Source organism: Talpa occidentalis, unplaced genomic scaffold (genome assembly GCF_014898055.3).
Source record: "Talpa occidentalis isolate TD23 unplaced genomic scaffold, MPIMG_talOcc4v2.1 talOcc4.16, whole genome shotgun sequence".
In the NCBI taxonomy this organism is placed as follows: Eukaryota; Metazoa; Chordata; class Mammalia; order Eulipotyphla; family Talpidae; genus Talpa; species Talpa occidentalis.
Window position 1 is genome coordinate 51211410 of NW_023601653.1, and position 23009 is coordinate 51234418.

At 44.0% G+C, this 23009-nt stretch overlaps 1 protein-coding gene across 3 annotated transcripts in view; it reads right to left on the reverse strand.

The window, feature by feature from the left end:
* Positions 1 to 17152: 17152 nt before the first annotated feature.
* Positions 17153 to 23009, reverse strand: part of SSPN (sarcospan) — a 114862-nt gene continuing 109005 nt past the window's right edge. For 2 of the 3 annotated variants that reach the window (XM_054696344.1, XM_054696345.1), the window contains exon 3: positions 17154 to 21075. In XM_054696344.1, coding sequence (XP_054552319.1) covers positions 20710 to 21075 — 366 coding nt within the window. In that variant the 3' untranslated portion in view covers positions 17154 to 20709. Of the gene's footprint in view, positions 21076 to 23009 lie in introns of all 3 variants that reach the window. The other variant, XM_037514201.2, reaches the window with a different exon arrangement.

Sequence of the window (23009 nt, forward strand, 5' to 3'; positions counted from 1 at the left end):
ACCACACCTGCAAGGGAGGGAAGGTGAGCGTGCAAGAGCCAGGGAGAAAAGAATTTTAACCGTATTATTTAAAACAAAGACTAAATGAGGGCCTCCCTGGTGGCGCAGCGGTTGAGCACTGGGTTGCGAAGCTGCCGGCAGCCTCTGCAGCGCCAGTTCGATCCCCGGTTGCTCCCTGGCCACCAGAGGAGGGTCCCACATGGCGCGCAGACCTCTCCTGCCGCCCGCTGCTCCCCTCAGCAGTGTACCTCCGTCCTTCTGCCTGTTCTGCTCCCCACTCTGGCTCTGGTGAATCCTCTCACCCTCCCGCGCTTCTGTCTGTACCCAGTGCTTGTATAAATAAATAAAATAAATAAATAAACTTGGTGCTGTGTTGGCCTTATCTTTAAAAAAAAAAGACTAAATGAATAAAGATTAAGATACATAATAACACAAAACTATAAGAGTGAACAAAAATGAAGGAAAATATGTTACACAACTGGTAAACATTGGTAGGAAGGAGGGAAGGATGAGACATCGGATGTAAGATAAATTAATTCTCAGTCCTGACTGTATTGGAATCACCTGAATATCTTCAAAAATGACTGACGATATTAGTCCCACCCAAGACCAATTAAATCAGAACCTCTGGAGTGGGGACCAATTACAGATATATTTTTAAAGCTTCTCAAGTGATTTTAACATGCAACCAGTTAGAAAACTGCTGAGTTAAGTAAATCATCATCTTTCTTAATGGAGAGTTAAGTCTTTTTTTTCATGTTTTTCTTTAAAGTTGATAAAATGAAATTATAGAGGTCTACACTTTATGCAGAGTAGTGGACATACTATTCAGGAGGTCAGAGTGGCCCATGTGCTGCCTCCCAGGAGAAGGGGTGGAGCTGGGGGAGAGATTAGCTCAGTCTAAACCTATTTACTATTTGATTTTTTTTCTACCATGTCTATGCATTATGTTGATTTATAAAAAATGATTAAGAATTTATTGTTCCTTCAACAAATGACAAATCACTCTTTCCTACCTGGTCGGTACTTAAACTTACCAGTCAACATGACCTATGTAATAACTGCTTTTGTTTGGAGAAGTTGTGCCTACTAACAATGAAATAAGTACTGTGCTGTACTTCTTTGATATAGAAATGCGTAGCTTTCAATGCTGCCTCATCAAAAAAAAAAAAAAAAATCTCCTGTCCCCTCCTAGCTATTTTTACTCCCTATAACATGTCAGCAAAAATTAATTCAAAATAGTTTTCTGTGTTACTTTCCTGGGGTGGTTGTAGCAAACTGTCACAAACTAGTTGGCTTAAAACAGCTGAGATTTATCCTCTGGCAGTTTTGGAAGCTCAGAAATTCAAGATCACTTTCTACACCACAACTGAGGTGTCTGGGGACAACAGGGAACAGGTCCTTCCTGCCTGGCCACCGCTGCTGGCATCCCGTGGCTTGTGGTAGTCCGGCGCTAATTTCTGCCTCGGCAGTCACATCGCCCTCTCCCCTTCATGTCAAGCCTCCCTGTGCCTCTCTCTCAGGACACATGTGATTATAGTCAGGGCCCACCCGGAAGGGACGGAAAAATCTCTCCATATTCAGATCCGTATAATCACATCTGCAAAATTCTTTTGGGGGGCTACGTAACATTCACAGGAAGCAGGGGTTAATATGGCTATCTTTGGGGGGCCAATATTCAGTCTCACATACTTTTATTCATTAGATTTTTATTTTTTTAAAGGTTTTATTTTTATGTATTTATGCATATAAGAACTGGAATGCAGGTTAGAGGTACGTGGGGTGAGAGGATTCACCAGAGACAGAGTGGGGAACAGAACAGGCAGACTGACTGAAATACACTGCCGAGGGGAGCAGTGGGCAAGTCAGGAGAGGTCTGCTGCACCATGTGGGTAGCTCCCTGGCCAGGGGTGGAACTCATGCCACAGTGACTGGGGATAGATTGATTGCCTTGAGACTTTAACCTCTGCGCCACCAGGGAGGCCCCCTCAGTAGGTTTTAAATCATTAAGCTAACTTCCAATGACTATCCAAATTAAGGAAACATCTCTGAGGTGAAAAATGACATTTTAAAATCTAATTTATTCAGGGATCTAGAATCCCTGTGAAAATAAAGTATATGATAGTGGTGTTTACATTTTTCAGAGTTAAGTATTTTACTTAATTACACTAGCTTCTATTTTCTCTGTAATTTCCCTATCTTATTTTAATATTTTTCTTCCATTTTTTACTCTTTAAAAGTATTTTACCTTTCGTTTGTGTCTCCAATTTGGCAGAGGGTAAATATGATGAATTGAACAAAAATACATCCACAAGTAATTCATGTTTTCATTTAGTCTTTGTTAATAATTACCCTGCTTAGGTCCATCACAGTTTTCCTCAGACATTAACTTGTTTTTTTTAAAAGATATTTATTTGCTTTAAACTACAAGAAATTCTGTGGATATGAAGTCTCTGTGTACTTGTCGTCTGAAAGAATACCTCAAATCATTATGCGTTTAAAACTCCATCCTTTTACAAGAATCATATTGTGTAACTTTAGCCACATTAGATAGAACCACAGAGCGCACTATAAAAATCACCCTCTCTTCTCTCAGATTTTCCTTTCCTTTACCTAAAATTCTTGAAAGGAAGGAAAGGAGGAAGGGGAGCAAGGAGGGAGAGAAGGAAGGAGGAACATGGGGGAGAAAACAGGAAGAAAAGGAAACGTACAAGGAATGCTGGAAGGTGTTTCATAGGTCAACACCCCGAAACACTGACTTGCCCCAGTCCCTTCATTGGCAGCCTCCCTGGGTGGCGTCTGTGTCTGGAGCAAGGACGAGCCCGTGGGGGTTAAGCAAGTAGGTGAATCTGAAGGATCCTGTCTGGACCTCAGGGGGAGAGGTGCCCTGTGCAAACATGGATAAATCATGCCACTTGTAAATAGCTGGTTATTAGCTTCTTAGACCAAGACGTGCCTTCTCCCCACGGATGACGAGAAAGCCAGCCAGCTTTCTCTTCCCTGCAGCGTCCCTGTTCCAGCCGGAGTTGGTTCTGAAAGATCAATGTCCAGCATGGCCTGCATGTGGGTGATGCTACTCGGGTACCAATTTGATAAAAGACAGCAAAGAAACACTGCCTGGTTTTTCACCTACTCTTCCTCTTGCATTTTTAGAAACTGTTCATCTTTCTAAATAACCAATTATAAAAACAAAAAATATTTTCATAACCCAAACTCAGTTTCTTCCTTGAACACCTATCTTCAGTGTGTGTATGTGCATGTGTGTGTCTGTGTGTAACATGTAGGAATGTGAAATGGGATGATGTTCATGTCACTGCACAGCTTACAAACATTCCTGGGGCTCCAGAAACCCTTACCATGACCTACAAGGCCCTCTGTGATCCAAGCCCAACTCACCTCTTCATCTCCATCCAGTCCAGCCTGTCCCTGTGAAACCAATTGGGCCTCCTTCATCTTCCTGTTCCTCCTGTGGCCCACACTCACTCCTGGGCATTCTCTCCTGCTGTTCCTTTCGCCGGGAATGCTTTCTATCCAGGTCACTGCATGACTCACTCCTCTTATTGAGCCCCAGATCCAGCGCAAGTACTGCAAAGGCTTCCCCCTGCCATCCATCCCCATGCTGCCTGCCCCTCACGCTCTCCCAGAGGACTCTGCTCTTTGTCGGTTTACCACCACCTCAATGTTCTGTTTCCTTACTTGTATTTTCATGGTCTGTTTCTTCCACACAAACATAAGCTTATCTGTTTTTAAGGATCTCTATACATCCAACCCCAAGATGTGGACACCAGCACAAAGGCGTTATTCTAACAAATGAGTGTGGGCGTCTTGAATCTTTTACATTTTCTTTACTTCTTACCCTCAGTTTTTATCCTGTGACCAAGACGTATGGATGTTCTGGGAAAGCTCGGAGCGGAAGATTAGAAAGACACAGGGCAGAAGATTAAGAAGGGCTTGGACTGCTACGGTCATGAACACTTGGGGTCTGGGAAATGCAAGCTCATACCTGCCCCTCTACCCACCAACACCTACCCACGCACCCCATCTCAGCTGGCCTCCCACAAGCAAGAAACCACCCCAAAAGTCACCAGGGGTATGGAGTACCTAGTGATTTAAGGGTCCAAGTATTATGGCCATTTCTAAGAGGGGTGCTTCTGAACAGCGTGAATAAGCGGGTGGAAGACAACACACAGCCTGCAGCCACAGCCCAAACGTGTGGCCTGCCTCCGCCCTGCTAAGGGCCGCTTTGCTGAGTCACTCTGGGTTGGGGTGAGGCTGGGCAGAGGAGACAGCTGCAGGGCCAGCCTCCTTCTGGGCTGTGTTTTTCTTGCCTCAGAGGAGGCGAGCTGAAATGGAAACTTCTAGCTAAATAGAGTTGGAAGGCGGAGAGCAGGGAAAGTGGTCCCATCTTTCTGCCCCAGCCTGAATGACTTTCATTATTGCTCAATTTGAGTTAGGTTGAAAGCAGACAGATTATCTTTTGAGTCTTTGTCTTTTTCAGTAGGTATCCAAAAGTCTAGAAATCGATATAATTTAAAGTTAATGAAAGGAAATTCAGCAGCTGCTTCCTATTTCATGCCATTCTTCCTTCTCCCTGGTCTGGCCTCTCCCAGCTCTCCAGCCTTCTGTTGTGGTGCCAGGGGCACGCATGGCTTGGAGGCCTGGCTGCTCGCACATGAGTCACTCGCTTGGGGGAGGCAGCAGAAACCCCCCACTCTTTTCGAATTGAGCAGCTGAAGAAGAGTTCTCGACCGTTCTGGCGGCATCACCACTCATGGGGCTGGTCTCTTTTACCCCCGACTCCAAACTGCATTGGCTTTAAGTTGTATTTTTTGATCCCTCCCTCCAATGCAGCAAGGGGTAGAGCAGGGGCCTGTGACCCATTGGCTTGGGAAGGAATTTTCAGAACTCACAGCCGCTCCAGTCCTGGTGTGTCTGGCATCAGCATTGCTGGATGGACAAACCACACAGATAAAAGATAAAGGAAGTAGGTGAGCTGTGCTTAACGCATACATATCTTCACGATGCTCTTTCACCCTTTCCTCTTCCTTGAACACATTTCTATAAGAGTCTCATTCATGGTTTTGCATTAATGAACTGCTTTGTTCAATGACAGACAGAAGTCGGAGCAGGGGACGGCTCTCCTGCAGTAGGAGCCTGTGGGCCTCGTGGGGGATTCCCAGCTCATTGGCCTTCAGAATGTAGCAGAGTGAGGTCCATCAATTGCCACTGGAAATTTTCTTGAGATTCCCTGCCTATTTTTCTCCTTGTGTGCCGGTAATTACATGATACCTTCTGAGACGTTCGCTGCAACCCCACTGAAGGCAAATGAGTTGCCATAATAGAAAAAGCAATGATCTGATGAAGAAGACAGGTCTTGTTTCTAGCACACTGACACTGCTTGGGCAGCTCCCAGGGCTGCTCTGAAATCCTGGTGCTCCTCAGGAGTACCAGAGCAGCTCCTCAGAGGACCAGTCCAACTTTGAAAAGGGCATACCAACACGACAGGGAGGTGATGGAAGTTACCAATGCCTACTGGTAACTAGAGCATTTGGAGCTGAATCTAAAATAACCCCACATCTGTAGACAGAGTTGGCAGGACCATTATTCCCTGCTGCCCATCTGGTGCCACAATGGGAAGGCCCAGCACGTGGAGCTGGAGAGGTCACTTACATTAACTGAGGCCAGGCTTGATCCGAAAGTTCAAAGTCTTCCAGGGGATTCACTCAGAAGGCACATTCTGGAAAGTGCTCTTTAAGGGAAGGTTAATTGTGAGCAGTTATGGTCAGAGATGGATTAGGGAGAGGAGAAAGGCCCCTCACTGTCATCAGCCCCTAACTGTGCTGTTTTCCCGTGCACCTGGCCAAATGTCAGACAAGCCCACTCTCTTCCATCTCTGAACCGTATTTGCAGATGGGTCAGGAAACAGGGTGGAGGACAGGTAATGATAACCATAAACATGGGTTAGAATGTTCTGGGCATTCTCTCTAGCACATCACATTTGGTGAATGAAGGCCTTTGGTAGAGCGTCACTATGGAGTGGGTCTAAGTGGCAATAGCCCTGCCACACCTTGTCGCCAACCCCAGGCAATCTGACTGGTTCTGGAGTCCAGGTCTTTGATGGGGACCGGACAGACAGGCAGCTCCCTTGGGGATGCAAGTCACCAGTGTCCTCTCATCACCACCAGTCACTCACTGCACATTCTCAAAGGGAGAGGCGGAATGGCCTGCCCCCAATATGTCCTAACACTGCTCCCCAGAGTTGCCTTCTCCGGCCCTCTGCTCACTCAGGGCCATGAGGGCTGGGAGCAGATGAGCAACGTTTATTGTTTTATTTTGCTCTTAAAAATTAGAAATATCCTGCATTGTTAGCAGCATGAATGTGGAGTTTTCACCTTGTTCCTGAAAAAAAAAAAAAGAGTGTGTCTAGTTTCCGGGGAAAGGGGCTTCCAGCCTGCTGAAATCAGAGCGTATATAGTTGTAGGTCCCAAACAGTAAAATATTTTATTTTTCTTTGCTCTGTGTGTGTGTGTGTGTTCCCAATCTACAGAAACTATAGGATGTGTAAAAGTTCTTATCCCTCAAGCTCATGTTATGGGAGACTTTAAAAATACCTTTTCTTTCTGTTTTCCCACCCTCCCCCTTATGTCCCTTTAACACTCGCTCCCACCTCCCCCATGAAACTCTGAAACCTCGGTCCTTTTATGAATATCCATAAATAAAAGTTTGTAATTTTGCTTTGTTTATTCATCTGCTGTCACTCTTTGTGTTACTCATATACTTGAAAACATGCAATGTTTGTCCCTGTCATTCTCACTTGCTTTACAACACATAGTAAAGCTCCTTCCATTTTGCTATAAATGGAAACATGCCATCTTTCCTTATGCTAAAGAGTGTGCCACGGTGTGGACAGGCAACATCTTCTTGAGTCCATCCTCTATCAGAGGGCACTGAGGTTGTTTCCATGCCTCAGCTATTATGAATAGTGCTGCAGGAAATATTTCAATTCTGTAACAAAGAGTAAATTAGATAAGGGGGGAAGGAAAACTGATGTCAATATTAAGTCCAAGCGTTATGCAAAAAAGGAAAAAGAGAGAGATTGTGTAGAGGGGTCTTGGTTTGCCCTTCTGTGATGAGAACTGGAAGCATCCCTTCTACCGCCAACTGGTAATGTTAAAACCAGAACTGGTGAGGAGAAAGGTTTGGTGTAAACTAAAAGGGATTGTAAAACATTTTCTTTTATGTTTTCATCATTGTTCTTCTTACAGTAAGACAAATGTAGTGAAGAACTTTTCACTATAAACAACAAAATTCAAAGCCTAAGAGCTGAAACGCATTTCTCCCTTTCACTTTGTCAAGGGCCTTGACCACACCTGGAGAAACAGACACAGACGTCAAGTGTGGACAGGGGAGGAAAGGGAAGGGAAGAGGAATACTGTCTCTAAAACACATTGTGAAATCTGGTAGTTTTGTGAAAAAATAATAATAATAATAATAAAATAAAATAACACCGTAAGTTGAATTCCTCTTACAAAAATGTATGAGCGGTTGGAAAATGCTGGGCTTCCACAGAACACAGTGTAAAATCCAGGGCTCATCTCTAAGCATCTCACACGTTCATTCACGCTGATCTTTCATCTGGAACTGTTTTTGTGCTAAGGAGGAAAGAACACAAATATGCAAGCGGGTCTGCCAGGTCTGCATGTTAATACCTTCTTAGCCCCTCCCTCTGGAGGTGAGATTCTCCTCTGCATGAAAGGACCTGAGCAACTTGGGGCCTGAGAATGTTCTAGATGGGGAAAAGCTTTGGGGCTGAGTGTGATGTTGGCCTTGATTCTCTTTTGAGGTCATAGTTGTACTACTGCTAGGCCAACAGGAGTGGCTTGGACCATCTGCATGGACAGATCCCCTTACGTTTCTCCTAAAGGCAAGGAACACACCTCCCCCAAACAGGACAGTGTGCTCATGCCTGTATTTAATTTCTATTTTTAATTCACAGGCATGCTGTGAATCTAAATCTTGTCTATCTTAGCTGTTCAGAGTCTCCAAGATATCAATTTATAGAATGCTACATTTAGGTTTGGACAGAGAAAGCTGGCACTTCAAGGTCCCTTCTGCCACCAGCTCACAGGGCCTCTGGAGCCAGCAACCCCCTGGTAAGAACAGCTTTAGGAAAATCCCTTGTGGGATTTATCCCCTAGGTTCTCGTGCTGACCTTGACTCTCTGGACATGGATCCATCAAATTCAAGGACATAGTTTGCTGTGAACCATCCTATTATCGCACAGAGGCCCGCCCCAAGGCTTTGCCAAGACCCTGCCCTGCATGGAGCCTGAATAACTGGTGCTGGGCAGGGCTCAGCACTGATGAGTGGGGAGGATAAAAAGAACTGCCAGCTAGGCTTAAAGAACAAAATCACATGTATCTATGCGAATGCTTGGTTCATAAACCAGTCAGTGTCTCCAAAGCAGAGATGATGGGTTTGTCCTACACACTGACCATCACTGGAAGCTCTTTGCACTCCCTAAATGCTTCAAGGAAGGTATATTTATTATAATCTGGAGTCACCTGTATCTGTGAGTTAGGGGCCTGCCATGTGACTCTGGCCTCTAGGCTTCTCACTCGGGCCCTGCCCTGTCCCTCAGACCAGTGAGCCTCAGGGCTCCCGGGTGCCAGTGGGAAGTTTTGATCCAGTCTGTGCTTCACAGCTGGTGGATAAACCTGAGGAAATCACCTGAACTGTACTCTCAATGTTTGCAAGGGGCAGACAAATTACTGATTTGCAAACAGACTCTAAGAGACAAATACTATTAATTTGTGTGTCTGTTCACATTGCTTTGCTTTGGAATTTCAGGGGGTACCACCATTTCTTGGTTTTTGGATGTACCCCTGAATTTCAATCTGTTGAAGGTTTACATTATCATCAAACACAGAGCACTGATCATAGACACTGTTCTCAGTCTATTACAAATAATTATTCATTCGCTCATTTATCACAAAACCCTGTAAGCATCCTTTAGATGAAGAAACTGAGGCAGGGAGGCACAAAGAGGATAGGTGGATTGCCCAAGGTCATGCACTGGAAGTTTAGTCCCAGAACCACATTCTCAATGATCATTATGTCTGGCCTTCCAAGCATACAGACACTGCACCCAAAAGGTCCTGGAAATATTTTGGGATTTCCCAAGTCTAGTTAAAGAGGACCCTGTTTTGGTATATTGTTTCCGTGTACATATTTAAAATGTATAGTCTATTTTATAGATGACTGGATCAAGATGTGGTATATATACACAATGGAATATTACTCAGCAATCAAAAAAATAAACTCATGCAATTTGCAGCAACCTGGATGGAGCTGGATGGGATCATGCTCAGTGAAATAAGCCAGAAAGAAAAAGAAAAATACCAATGGTCTCACTCATAGCAGGAATCTAGAAAACCTAAATAAGGGACCAGGAAAAAGAATAACTATAAGAAAGAAAAAAATCAAAATCAACAAACAACTATGAACCAGAGACAGACTATGGGGGGGGCGGGGGGGGGAGGAGGGATTGAGGTCAAAATAAGGGGGGTGCAATTGTATGGAGAATATAAAAAAAAATCTTTAAAAAATAAATAAAATGTAGCCTATTTTAATGATTTACTCCTTTACAATTCAGTTGTATTACTACCTTGAAAATATATTCATCTTTCAATTCTACTCCTTTCTGCTGTCCCTTAACTTCCCTATTTTGACCCTGTTGCCAAAATTCCCTAAGCCAGGAGTATTTTTAGATATACAAGAGGCCAGGAGACTCTTAAGCAGTGATAGCCACAACATTAGAATCTGTCAGTTTGGAAAATTCCCGTGATTTCCAGTAGGAACTTTTTCCTTATAGCTTTTAGATAGGGTTTGCATGAAGCCATTCTAGAAAAGGAATTTTGCACTATTATATTAATACTCTTCAGATAAGATTATTTACTATTTTTTAGGAATAAGGAGTCTATAGGTTACATTTGGTAATTTCTTCCATTCCTTAAACATTTACAGTTAGAAACATCTTCCATCCTGTCTATTCTAAATCCTTCCTAGAAAGCAGCATTAAAAAGGAAACATGTAGGGCCTCGCCGGTGGCACAGAGGGTTGAGCGCAGCAGTGTGGGGCTGTCCGCAGCCTCTGCAGAGCAGGACTGACTCCCTGCCCGCCAGGGAGATGCTTGCATGGTGCGGCAGACCTCTCCAGTCTTGCCCGCTGCTCCCCTCAGCAGCGTTTTCAGTCATCTGCCTGTTCTGCTTCCCACTCTGTCTCTGATAAATCCGCTCACCCTCCTGCGCCTCTGGCCTGTACCCCAGCTCTTGTATAAATAAATAAATCTTTAAAAAAAAAAAAAGGAAACATGTAGTTTCCATGAGGCCTGTCGAGCACTGCCTTTCAAGCTGTTCTTGCTGGGTAAGTACGGCCTCACCCCGCTGTCCAAAAGGAAGCTGTTTCTACTTGGTATGACCTGGTAGGTTATTTTCTGGGTCTGGAAACACTATTTACATTAACTTACACTCAAAATTCTTGAGTGTTCCCAGATCTAAAAAATATCCTTCTGAATCATCATTTTTGGATGCAGGTTATAGTCAAATAAAATGGAACCTATCCTCCCTTCTGGTGGACTTAAACTCCACCTTGTCTCCTGGAAATAGAAAAGCAGAAGAAGTCATTTTTGTCTTACTATTTCACTGTTGGTGGGCTTTCCATATTATGTGTCCCAAATTGTTCCCAGTAACATAGACTGGTAACTCCTACAAGAATCCGAGCTTCAGAGATGCTGGTGGAAATCTTTCTCATAAAGCTAGAGTGGGGGGGCCTTCTAGTCTCAGTTTCTTCTAACTCAATGATGAGACTCAAACTACATTTGCTCAGAAAATTCAGCACAACAAAATTTCCTCATGTTCTGTTTAGCTGCTGCCATCCGGGGACCCATGCATTGAAATAGGTGGTGGGTTCACAATGCGGGAGGGCGCTCAGGGAGGTGGCAGGGGAGTGGTTGAAAGGGGGAGACAGCCCGCATCTCTTCTCTTCCCACTGCTCAGGAGACTCACAAGGCAGTCAGAGATGGCTGCATTCACCGGAGCTCAGGGACCCTCTCTGAAAGCTTTGCCGAGCACTCGTCACAGAGCCGGAAAGACATGCGCCTCCACCTGAAAGTAATCGCATAGCAGGTCCCAGGTGAGGGGAGTCTGAGGCAGAAAGAAAGAAGTCAGAGCCTCGAGGGCCCCTTGAAAGATGATGAGGCCCACAGGGAGGAGGAAGCAGGCTGGAGCACGCTGGTCCGCTCGCTCTCTCTTTCTCTCCCCAGGGCTGCTCTGGCAGCGGAACCAGATGGAAATGTCACCTAGCATAGAGCTGTGTTCGTCCTGGTCTACACCCCTGCCTTCTACCGTGAAAGCTGCCTGGCAACACCATGTAGAGGTTCTCTTCAGTTTTAATTGAATCCTAAGAGGTCTATTTTTTCTAGAGGTGCCAGCTTAAAGTAATTAACCAGATTCCCAACAGGGCTCATCAGAGATTCATAGAAAATAAAGATGGAGGACACCTTACCCAATGGGCTTCTGTCATTCTGCTCAGAAGACTTTTGCACTGGGGGGCAGGAATCACAGTTCTTGGCATCATGGGCTCTTCTTGGGGCTTCATAATATATCCCTACCCAGGGAGGTAGGACAGGCTGATTTCACTGCCTGGGTATCTTCCCTCGGGTGACTGAACACCTTCCATTTTCATCAACTGTTTATCAAAACCAGATTAGTAAAAGAAGAATCAGCTCCAGATGGTTTATGCCCGTCTCGAACTTGAATTACAAATGACTCTCATGTGCTGCTTAAGCCAAGGGCTGCGACCCTTTGATGAACTAGGACTTTGCATTTCCTGTACCTTGTCCTGAATTTGTAATCCCTCCAGACCACAGTCTTAAGTTGTGATGTTGATTATTGATCTAAGGTAGGTGAAGCTAGCCCACGGGGGCTGTGGGTGTGTGGGTAGTAGATTTTGTCGTGCTGTTAAGTCATAAGTCACTAACGGGTTATTTTGAGCTCTCCCAAGTGGAAGACAATGGAGCATTTAGGAGGTTGTGCAGTTACGTAAGACATCTCTTTCCAAACAAAGAGGAGGCAGGACACCCAGCCAAAGGATTGAGCGCAGGAGGCTGTGTGGTCTGGTGGTTGCAGGGAGGGCTGCGGGCCGGGGCTTCCTGGGTTCAGCTACCAGCCGAGACACTGACTCAGGATGGGCAGAGCCAAGTCTCTTGGCTGGAGGCAGCTAAACTGTAAAACCCAGAGAGAGAAAACCGCAGGTCTGTGCTCAAGAGCTCTGGGGGAAAAGCATATTTTGGAAATTAAAAAAAAAAAAATCACCCTGTTAAGTTACAATTGGGGACTTTTTCAACGAGAAATGAACATTTTTCCTGCTTCTTGCCCGACACGTCCTCCTCCGGGCAGAAGGGTGAAGCCAAGTCAGTCTCTGAGGGTGTTCTGTGTGGGATGAATAGAGAAGCCTGGGGGTCTGGGCAAAGCCAGTCAGCCTCTGTGAGCTGTCACAAATAAAGCTCAGGATCCAGCACTGGGGGCAAAGAGGCTCCACACGAGTTCTTCCCTTTTCCTACTCAGGCTGCCATCCACAATAAAATGCCCCCTGCAACCATGGGAGGAGAATCCTCTCCTCGGACTTCTGGATGCTTCCAACAGCCTGAGCAGAGACTTGCCCAGCTGTAACCAGCAGTCAGTCCAGCTGCAGCCCCACGTAGGCTCCCAGGCCACAGCCAGAGATCCACATCACCCGGGTCCTGAAACCCACGATTCTTCTAATCAGACAGAGTGGGTGTCTGCCTACGTAGCTGGGCTTGAAGGACTCCTGGGCAGCTTGCCCCTCCCCTCCTAGCCTCATTTCTCTGGACCTAAAAAGCTCTCTGATCTTCAGGAATATCCTATTGAAATGAAAGCAGTATTTATGGTGATTTCTGTATCTCAGGTTTTAACCCTAGCACTTGGGCTAACAATACCTTGATAGTTATTGGTGGGGAGGTAAATTAGTGCAGCCATTATGGAAAGCAGTATGGAGAGCCCTCCAAAAAAATAAAAATGGAAATTCTACATACTCCAACTATCTCACTTCTCAGTATTTACCTGAAAAACACAAAAAGACTAATTCAAAGAGATATATGCACCCATGTTCACTGCTGCATAAGCTTACCAGAGCTAAGAACTGTAAACAGCCTAAGTGCTCATCCACTGACACAATGGAATACTATACAGTTATAAATAAGATGAAATCCTGCCACTTGCAACAATGTGGAGGACTTAGAGCTTAGTCAAATAAGTCAGATGAGAAAGACAAATACCATATGATTTCACAAACTGATGAATGAAATAAAACAAAAATAAACTCTTAGGCTATGAGACCAACTTGTAGTTGCCAGAAGGAAAGAGGAAAGAGGGTGAGCAAATCAGGTAAAATGGGGTCCACTGGGTGGTGAAGGAGAGAACTGGACTGTTAGCTGGAAACTTAAGTCGCATATAGATGTTAACATACCACAATGCACACCAGAAACTTAGACAATGTCGCAGTGCAATGTTACTTCAATACAAAGCAAACAAACACAGCACCTTAGCAGGATCTCATAGGACAGGAGATGAAGGACGGCCAGGTTCTGCTGTGGAAAGGGGGGGAGCGGAGGCAGCCAACTCTTCTCTGAAGAGGAGGGCAAGCCCAGAAGAGCTGTGTCAACCACAGCCGTGGAGGTGGCCTTTGTGGTCGTTTCCCCCAGAGCTGTCCAGAGCGACTTTTCAACCTGGTGGGGGTGAGTGGACGATGTGAGGTAGGCTACTCTAGCACAAGCAAGGACAAGTGGAATGCAGGGCTTTGCTGTGGTCATCACATCCAGGTGCAAGACGCACTTGCTGTCACTCCTTCTGCATTTCTGAGCCTAATTCCTAGTCCTCAGTTAAACAGCCAAGCCCACTGCCCCATGTCTTCAGCTCCTCTATCTTAAAATGAAGTAAGCTCCCTCTCTTTTTTCAATTGTGTAACCATCCCTTGGTTACTTTTGTTAGAAACTAGAATTTTTTTTTGTTTTTATTAAAAGTCTATTCTTGGCCATAAAGGTGTCTGAGGGAACACTGTTCATTCTGTAAGAATACATGAATTCTCCTGAGTGAGAGAAAATGAAAAATAACACATGGAGGCCAGGCTGACTTTCATCACACCACTTTTGGGCGTTGGATTCTCTGACTTCTGACAATTTGCTATGGCTAACACATCTCTCAGCCTTCCTAGGTGTCTAGTAAACATGTATGTAGGACCCTCCAGGGGGTGCGTTTCATGAGGTCACAGTCATCCTCTCTGGTCACGAGTCCTTGAGAGTCAGCCTCTGGCTCTCTACAGTCACACCTGGTCAGGCAAAAACAACGCAGTGAGAGTTTCCGGGTCCAGGTAGGACATGAAACAGATGACGTGGCATCCTGCCCAGAGAGGTGTAGTCCAAAGTCTCCAGGTTTGGGACCCTGATGCGGCCCTGACATCTCATTGTTCCGCTCCCTCGTTCCATATTATCTGGGCCTTCTCCACAGTCCTGGCAGCAGCAGGGAACACCTGCCTCCTTCTCCAGCAGGCTTCCATGTGGAAGAGGAAGGACTGACACAAGTCCACAAATGGAAGTCCAGACCTCCTCAGAACTCCACCCCATCCTGGTGAAAATCTTGTTGGACAGAAGATTTCGTGTCTCTGTTGAAATCTTTGTATTTGGATTTTTGCCCTAGTGTCTGCGTTTTCCCAAGAACAGATGAGTGTATGTCTCACATCCCCTTGACTAAAGGCTCTTTCTGATGACCTCAAACAAACAAACAAAAAAGACTTCCTCTAAGAACCTGTGCTCATGAATGGCCCAATAATCAAATATAAATATGTGTGGGAAAGAAATGAAAGAATGAATTGTTGTCTTTCAGCTGGCACTCCCCACACATTAGTTTTATTTTCATTTGCTTCCACTCTGAATATTCAAATATACAATAGCCAATACTAGACATATACCTGGTAATTAATTTATGTGTGAAATGAAAAAAGCTTAAAATAATTTATCATGCACTACAAAGATAGACCCTATCAAGATAAAGAGTAGATGCCTGGCTGTATAATTTCAATAATTAAATTGGCCATAGATTGAAGATTCATGTGAGTGTTTTCATATCCAGCCTAAGGAATGGAGCTCTGGTTGGCATTTCGTGACTATGCGAAACAAACAAAATAAACCTTTTTATTGTTCCTGAGTGATAATCAGTGACCTGAAGAGTCGAGCCAACCAATGGAATCTGATGGTGAGTTTTTAAATAATCATGGGGTTGTACTTTGCAACTGAATATACCTAATGTACAATGACTGATATGTGTCAAAGCTCTTAAGAGTTTTCTTTTAAAAGTCGAGGTTAAGCAGACTTCCATCACATAAAAACATAAGTGATATGGAAATTAGGAGAAATGTCTCAACTTGTACTGCCTGGAAGAACTGAGGGACAATGACCCCGTTCAAATAACTGCCAGATGTGCAGACCTACAAACATAGACCCAGCCAGCCCATAACCCCATACTGTCATCAATAAGTGCAGGTGCTATCTCCTTTCCTCCCATTAGACGCTGTCTCTGGTTTGTAAAGAGGAAGTCACAGAAGGGGGGGTGGGCACAGCAGGGTTACTTTTCTAGCTCAATCTGGGGCTGGAGGCTGTACCAATGCAGGGAAGCACACAGGATTCGAAGAGCTCATGGAGAAATGTAAACTGATCCGACCACTATGGAAAGCTATGTGGAGGTTCCTCCAACTCTCTAAAAATGGATCTTCCATATGATCCAGCAATTCCACTCCTAGATATCTACCCAAAGGCTGTAAAAACATTAATCCAAAAGGACACCAGCACCCCTATGTTTATAGCAGCACTATTTAGGTAAGCTATGGAAACTACCCAAATGCCCAAAAACACATGACTGGATCAAGAAGATGCAGTACATATACGCAATGGAATATTACTCAGCAATCAAAAAAGATAAACTCATGCCATTCACAGCAACGTGGATGGAACTGGAAGGGATTATGATCAGTGAAATAAGCCAGAAAGAAAAAGAAAAATACCAAATGGTTTCACTCATAGGAGGAATGTAGGGGATCCAAATAAGGGATCAGAGGGGGGAAAGAATTATAATAAAGTGAAAATCAAAATCAACAGGTAACTATAAACCAAAGACATTCTTCAAGGAGGGGAGAAGGGAGTAGGATCAAAACAGGGGTGGGAAGAGCACAAGGGCCTATGGTGATGGTACATGGGTGAATTGGTGTTGGGTATTTCACAGGGACTGTAACAGAGATGAGAAAGCATACATTGTGCAAAAATTAAGAACGATGGAAAAAATATATAAAATAAAAAAAAGAGCCCATGAAGGAAGAAACCAAATGCCTATCAAGCTCCCTGTATGAGCCAGTCAGTTTTGCTAAGTGCTATTGCACTGAGCTTCCTGTGATGCCATGAGGCATTGTTTTTCTTCACTTTCCAAAGGAGAAAACAAAGGACCACATGGTTTGTCCAAAATCACACAGAGAGTGGCAGTGAAATCTCCAACCCTAGGACCTGTGAGCTGTATGTGCTAACACGAAAGACATGTGTCCTAAATTGTTTCCTTTCTTTTTGCATCCTTCAAGCTTATCTAACTAAATTAAACAGAGCTACTGCATTTAGCAGTGTAAGCCACTCTTTAAATTGCCTCAGAGTCAGTAGGACAGGATCCTTGGGCAGCTACTTGACAGGGAATGGCTGTCTGTTTTCTATATAATTAAATGTAGAATACAATCGACACTCAACATGTATCCCTTTTTTTTTTTTAAGCTAAACTTGACTTGACATTAATAGATATAACTTGAGAATCAGCATTCTGGGTGCCTTTTGAGTTCTTTGCATTTCAGGACTGACCTGTGGAGCACACACCCCCTTGTCCTCCACCGTGGCTATGGGGCACCCTGAGAAAGGAGTCGCTGGAACACAGCAGTCAAAAATGAGCACTAGTTCTCACCTATTTCCAAACCCCATTTTTGAAGCAAACACTAATCTGAGAGATTTTGTGTGCACCAGTTCACGTGCAGCGTACTGCCACTTGAAAGCACGTCCAAACACAGTGCTTGCAGAGATTATGAAAATTTTATTAACAAAGAAAATCTGCATTACACATATCCCCTTTAAAAACAGCCACCTCAAACATGTAGGCAATGCTTTGTTTTCTATTCACTAATCTGTCAGTGCCAGAAGAATGAGACCGCAGCACCAAGTACAGGCTGATATTTGTGAAGGGGATAATCATTTGAGATACCAAAGAACTAGCAAATCAGAAGAAATGAATCAAGGCATTCATTTCACAGGCTGAATCTCTGAGTCTTCATCCAAACCAATGTTTCTGTTGAGTCCACAGATGCAGTTATCAGCTCTTTTTAACAGTGTCCTGAACATACAATGTACCCTGGAAAACCCCATAGGGCTCTCAGAGGCAGCCCGCACAGCAGCCAGCAGGATTTACAGAAATGTATGGCTACACAGTAAGAGTTCAGAAACTTCGTGAGCGGAAACGATCCGATTTTCAGGACAGCTCTTGAGTCCATTTCTGATGATCTCCAACTGCTCCACTGTTGTTCTTCAGAATCTCCTTTTGATATTACTAAAAATCTAGAAACACATTCTAGATACACTGCATGCAAGAGAGGAGGTGCAAGAATACTGAGAGTCTGATGTCCTGGGCGTGATGAGAAAACATGAAAGGGTCTCACTGTCAAAACCACACATCGGCGTGTGGAGCTGGACACCCCTCAAAAGAGATCACATAGACTTTCAATTCAAAGAGGGGGGAAGTTATGTCTGTTACTTTGACTACAGTTTCTAGGGCCTGGTGTAGCTATATTTTTAGGCCCGGCTCCAAGAAGCTGCCTACACAAATTTGGAAGGAGCGAGGGAGGCACAGATGGTGGTCACGTGAAAGCACAGACCGATTGAGTGGGCTCGGTTACAGAGTCTGTACATTTAGGCTGCTGTAGTCCTCCCTCCTATTTCAAGTATTGCCAAGTCCCGGTTGTTCCCCCTCTTTCCAAAGTCTTGATTCATTTAATTCTCCTTAAGGAGGTGGACGTGGAGGAGGATTGCGCAAATCTCCCTGTTTTATGGTTTGGAGGAGCCAGTCCCCGCCTTGGCTCCTTGTCAGATGTTAAACGTAACATTTTGCTAAGTGTAAAGCTGTGTATCTGTTCCTTCTCTGTTGCCTTTATTGTAACTTCAATATTTGCAAAACACAACCTCAAAATACTTCAAATCCAGCCCCAAACAGTTTGCTATTCATACAACACGAGGCCTCCTCCTATCAATACTGGCATGACAGCACCAGGATGGGTGGTGGTTGTTACTGTTCCTTCTGTTTGATCTTTTTTCTCTCTTGGGGAATTGAAGAATGATTCAGTCATAAAATAGCAAAATCCCCAAGTTATAGGTGTATATCCTGATGATCATCAAGTTTATCGCCCTGTGAGTTCTTACTGGTTGCAGTATTTAGAAAAAGGAAGTACAGAAGCTAAAGCTAGTCTGCCATTTGAAATACCCTGTGATTGGTCTGTAAAGCATAGAGCACCTTAGTGATGTATAGAATTTAAATTTTTTAATAAAGCCCCACCCCCCACCCCAGGGTGTTCACTATAAAAAGTTATTAAAGGTATTCAAGGCATCCTTCTAAGTGATGGCTAGTTCATTATCATTGGCTCTAAAGCAATAGTTCCTTGTTCTAAAGAATAGCCTACAATACTCCAGATTCTCAGTAATTTTCTTCTTTATGTTGGAAACTGTCAAAATCAAAATGGATTCAGTGTTGGGACTTCCTAACGAGTCACCATCAGGATTCCTGGTATTGTGTCCATGCAATTTTTGAGTGTGATCTAGCCTCCAGCCCCAAGGTCTCATTGCGAAGGCTTCGTGGCCAGAGCTAATGTGCAGCAGGCCATTTTTAAAGCAAGTCAATATATAAACAGGTTTTCACACCTGTTTATGCGGAGGACAAAAAAGAACCTTACAGTCCTCCCACTAACTGACTTAACAGTTTCCTTTATACTTGGATATTTATGTGGTGCAGAAACCGACACTATGATCACATCAATAGAATTATTCATCTGTCTTCTAAGGCAAACAAGAAAGTGTTTTTCTTTTAGGGTAGAATTTCATGACTAGTAAAGTATATTGATAGGCAATGTAGAAAGGGAAATTGAGCTCAATGACTATCCTGAATTTCAGTTTTTGACAGAGAAACTTTCTCTACTAGAGAAAGCTCTTAATAACATTTATGCTGTATGAGTCTGCATTCTGAGCTCCCTCCTGAAATCACTGATAATGTTCCAAATTTAATGGTAACAATAGTAAAAGAAAAGTCTCTCACTACAGGGTACTTGTGCTTTTTAAAGTCACAGCATTTAGAAACAAAACAGAAACTACACGACCCCCCATCAACTCAGGGGGCATATGCTCAAATAGGGACTTCACAACATTAGCGTAAGTCTCCTGGTTGACAGCATACAAATCAATAATAGGATTATGTATCAGACACAGTTTGATGAACGGAACACATCGGCAATACCCAATCTTCCTCAAAAGTACTTAGCTGCCAACAGAGATCATTTACCACATATCACAAATGTGCTATTTGTATAAACATTCCCACTACAAATGTTCTTGTTTTTGTTTAAATGAATATTTTTAACCTGAGAGCTATTAATAATTTTTTTTCTTCCTTGTAAAGCTTGGCTTTCAGAAGAAAAGAATCTTCGAGCCTCCTCTCTTGTGAGAGTAATTTCTCCTAATACTGACAGTGCTACATAAGTACAGCCAGGGCTCATTAAGTAGTCTTCTGAGCGTAATTATAATTAACAATTAGCTAGAAATTAGTTTTAATGATTTGTTTTAGATGATAGAATAGAAACCTAATGTAATTATTTTTAAAGCTTCTACATCGTTAAGAATACAACTATCACTAGCTTTCAATTACTGAGAAACTGGTAATCTTCCAAAGCATTTAGTCAGTGATCTGCTTGGAGAGCCAAACCAGGCAGCCCAGAGCAAGGCTGCCGCCGGACCAGGTGTTACCATGCCCGGGCCTTCTGCAGCAGCCCTTCCTCTCCCACTCTGCTCTGCTCCTTCCCCCTGCTTCACGGCTTGCAGACAGATCTATAGAGACAGCGGCAGGGTGTCCCTGGCCGTCAGCACTTCCTCCACCCCTGCCTTTCTCCAAGACAGAGTGAGGCCCACAGTGAGAGGAGGGAAGGCCTGGAGGCACACTTACAGAATCCTGCAGTGTGGGCCTAAACTCACACCATCACACCAGACCCACAGCAAAGAAGGGTATAGAAGTCACGGATTACAGTGAGCGTGAGGGGTCAACTCCAGACTTAAAGACACATCTATGCCATTATTCCCCATTCAGCATTCTTTTAATATCCTGGAGTCAATTTGGATCTTATTTTCACCACAAGATTTTTTTTTCAAATCCTATAGAGGCCTGAAGAAAAGCTCTTTCATTTCCTGAAAAAATATATTCATTTAGAAACAGTGAATAATAGCATGGCCAAATTTTTTTTTTCTTTCCTTTTTTTTTTTTAAACCTCAGCTATTTTCCCTCCCACTTTTGAGCGAGAACACTAGACCTTTTGCTGCTGGTCTTCGGAAGGTGTTAGGGAGCACATCCTGACACCCACATAAAAGACCTGGTACCTGTGTTCCCACATCACACAGCAGGCCCGCAAGCATACGAGGCCGCAGACCAAGTTAAGAATCATCTGGATGAGTAAAAAGAGTTTGAGGGTGCTGGTGAAGCTGGCACAGTCGGTCACATCCTGGTACACAAAGGACCTGCTCAGTGGCTCCTCAAAGGACAGCTTGCACTGGCAGTAGTCGAGGGTGGCCATACACTTCAGCTGAATGAGCTGCAAGTAGCGGTGGGCAGCAAAGGCCGCGGCCAGCACGCAGACTATCAAGCCCAGGGCGCTGAGCAGAAAGTACAGCAGCTGCAAGAGAGCAGAAAAAAAAACCCTCCCAGTTAAAAGAACGTTGCATGACTACTGACAAATTGAATTCATAAACACGGTCCTTTCCCTCTCTCCCAGGAAGTTCACTGGCAGAGTGGCTGTTTCTCCTCAGAAACACAGTACCCAGGGGAATAGAAATGGCTCCATGTTAATTTGTTCACGCACAATCCTTCTACCCCAGCCATATTTCCATTTGCCATACAGCTGTTGGGCACTTTTCATGGATGGGGCCAAGAGGATGAGCTCTGTTGTGGGAGGTCTGTGTGTGACTCATGCAAGCAAGCAGCTCAGGTGACTCCCAAACACGACAGCTATCCCCTGATAGGTATCTGTGACTCCGCTGATCACAAGCGGCTGATACGAAGACTGAAACAAGACTAGGTAGTAAAGAACAGTAAAGTCTCTGCAATGCAAACACTGTGTTGACCCAAACTGGTAATGACTGTTCAACCAGCAACATGGATTCATAAAAAGATAATGTTCAAGGCAGTGTTTGCCAAACTGTGTCCAGGAATGCCAGGATCTCCAATCAGCAGTTGGTGGGGGTCTGGGGGGAGGAAGGAGGGAAAGGATGGCTCCAGAAGGCAGGTGGCTGGATGTCACCTTCATTGCCTACCAGTCTCACCCAAGCCCATCTATGAGCCCATACAGCAACTTGAGCATGAAAAGAAACTCTGCATGGTCCCTCACATTGCTCAGCTTCTGCTGGCCAAAATAGCAGCCTTGGGATTACAAAAGAGTCTGGTACAAGATCTAACTGATTCTGAGCAACCATGGCATACTTGCACGAGGCAAAACATATAGCCTACATCTGAACAATGTGGATAAAATTGCCAGGACTCGTTGACATGGCTGGGACAGAAACTGTGTCACAAGAAATGTTTGCACCTACTGAAACATTTCTCTTCATGGTCCTGCCCACTGAGGGTCCAGATGAACACCAGAGCTCCAGGTTCTGGGGACTAGTGTAGTCAACACAGCTCTCAGTGCCAGACTGACAACACCACAGGCAAAAGTTATTCTTCACAAGGAGCCCTTTTGGTGACTGTAAACTCTTCATATTCAGGTTGATTTTGGTCATTTCCAGACTCAGATCAAAATAGCTGTGAGAAAATTATCCCCCACCTTCCCACCACCTCCAATGATATGTAATGCAACATAAAAAATATATATATATATGATTTTTTATGTGCACAACAGTCATTTAAGTGAGTGCTTTTCTACATAACGACAATTTCAAGGATTTTCAAGTCTTCAGCATACAATAAATCAAACTTTTTTTTTTTATTTTTTTCTCCATGGCGTGTGTGGGGTGTGTGTGCGCACACACACACGTGCTCATGCACGTGCACACATGTGTGACTGGTTGCTGGAACACTAAGCACACGTCTGGCCTGCCTGGAAGCCTGACCATATGTCTGAGGTCACAGGAAGAGAGTGGGACTGTTAAAATCATTTTGCCTTAATATAGTTGGACAACCAAAGAAGGCATATCTCATCAAAGATATATTAAACATGCACACCATTTTTCACTTTCAAATCATCTGAAGGATTATCAAGCACAACCCAAGTTTCTTCTTGAGTGGGTAAAAGTTCATGGAAATATCTTATATCTTGGATATGTAATAAGGAAAACTTATACTTAAAATGTTTCATTTCCACTGGAGGAAAAGGAGTCAGATAAATATAAGTGGCCCTGTTGTAAAAGTTGGAAGGGAAATATTTAATTTGTGACACTGAATGCATCACTTTGGTTCCATGCCCAACATTTTCAGTGGCCATATTTTCTGCAAAAACTGAAGGTTAGGCTAAAAACCTTTGGGTTTGTTTTGTGTAGATTTGGGGGCAGAACATTTAAAATATTCTAGGTTTTTCTGAAATATTCAAGCTTGATGACTGACTTCAAAACTCTT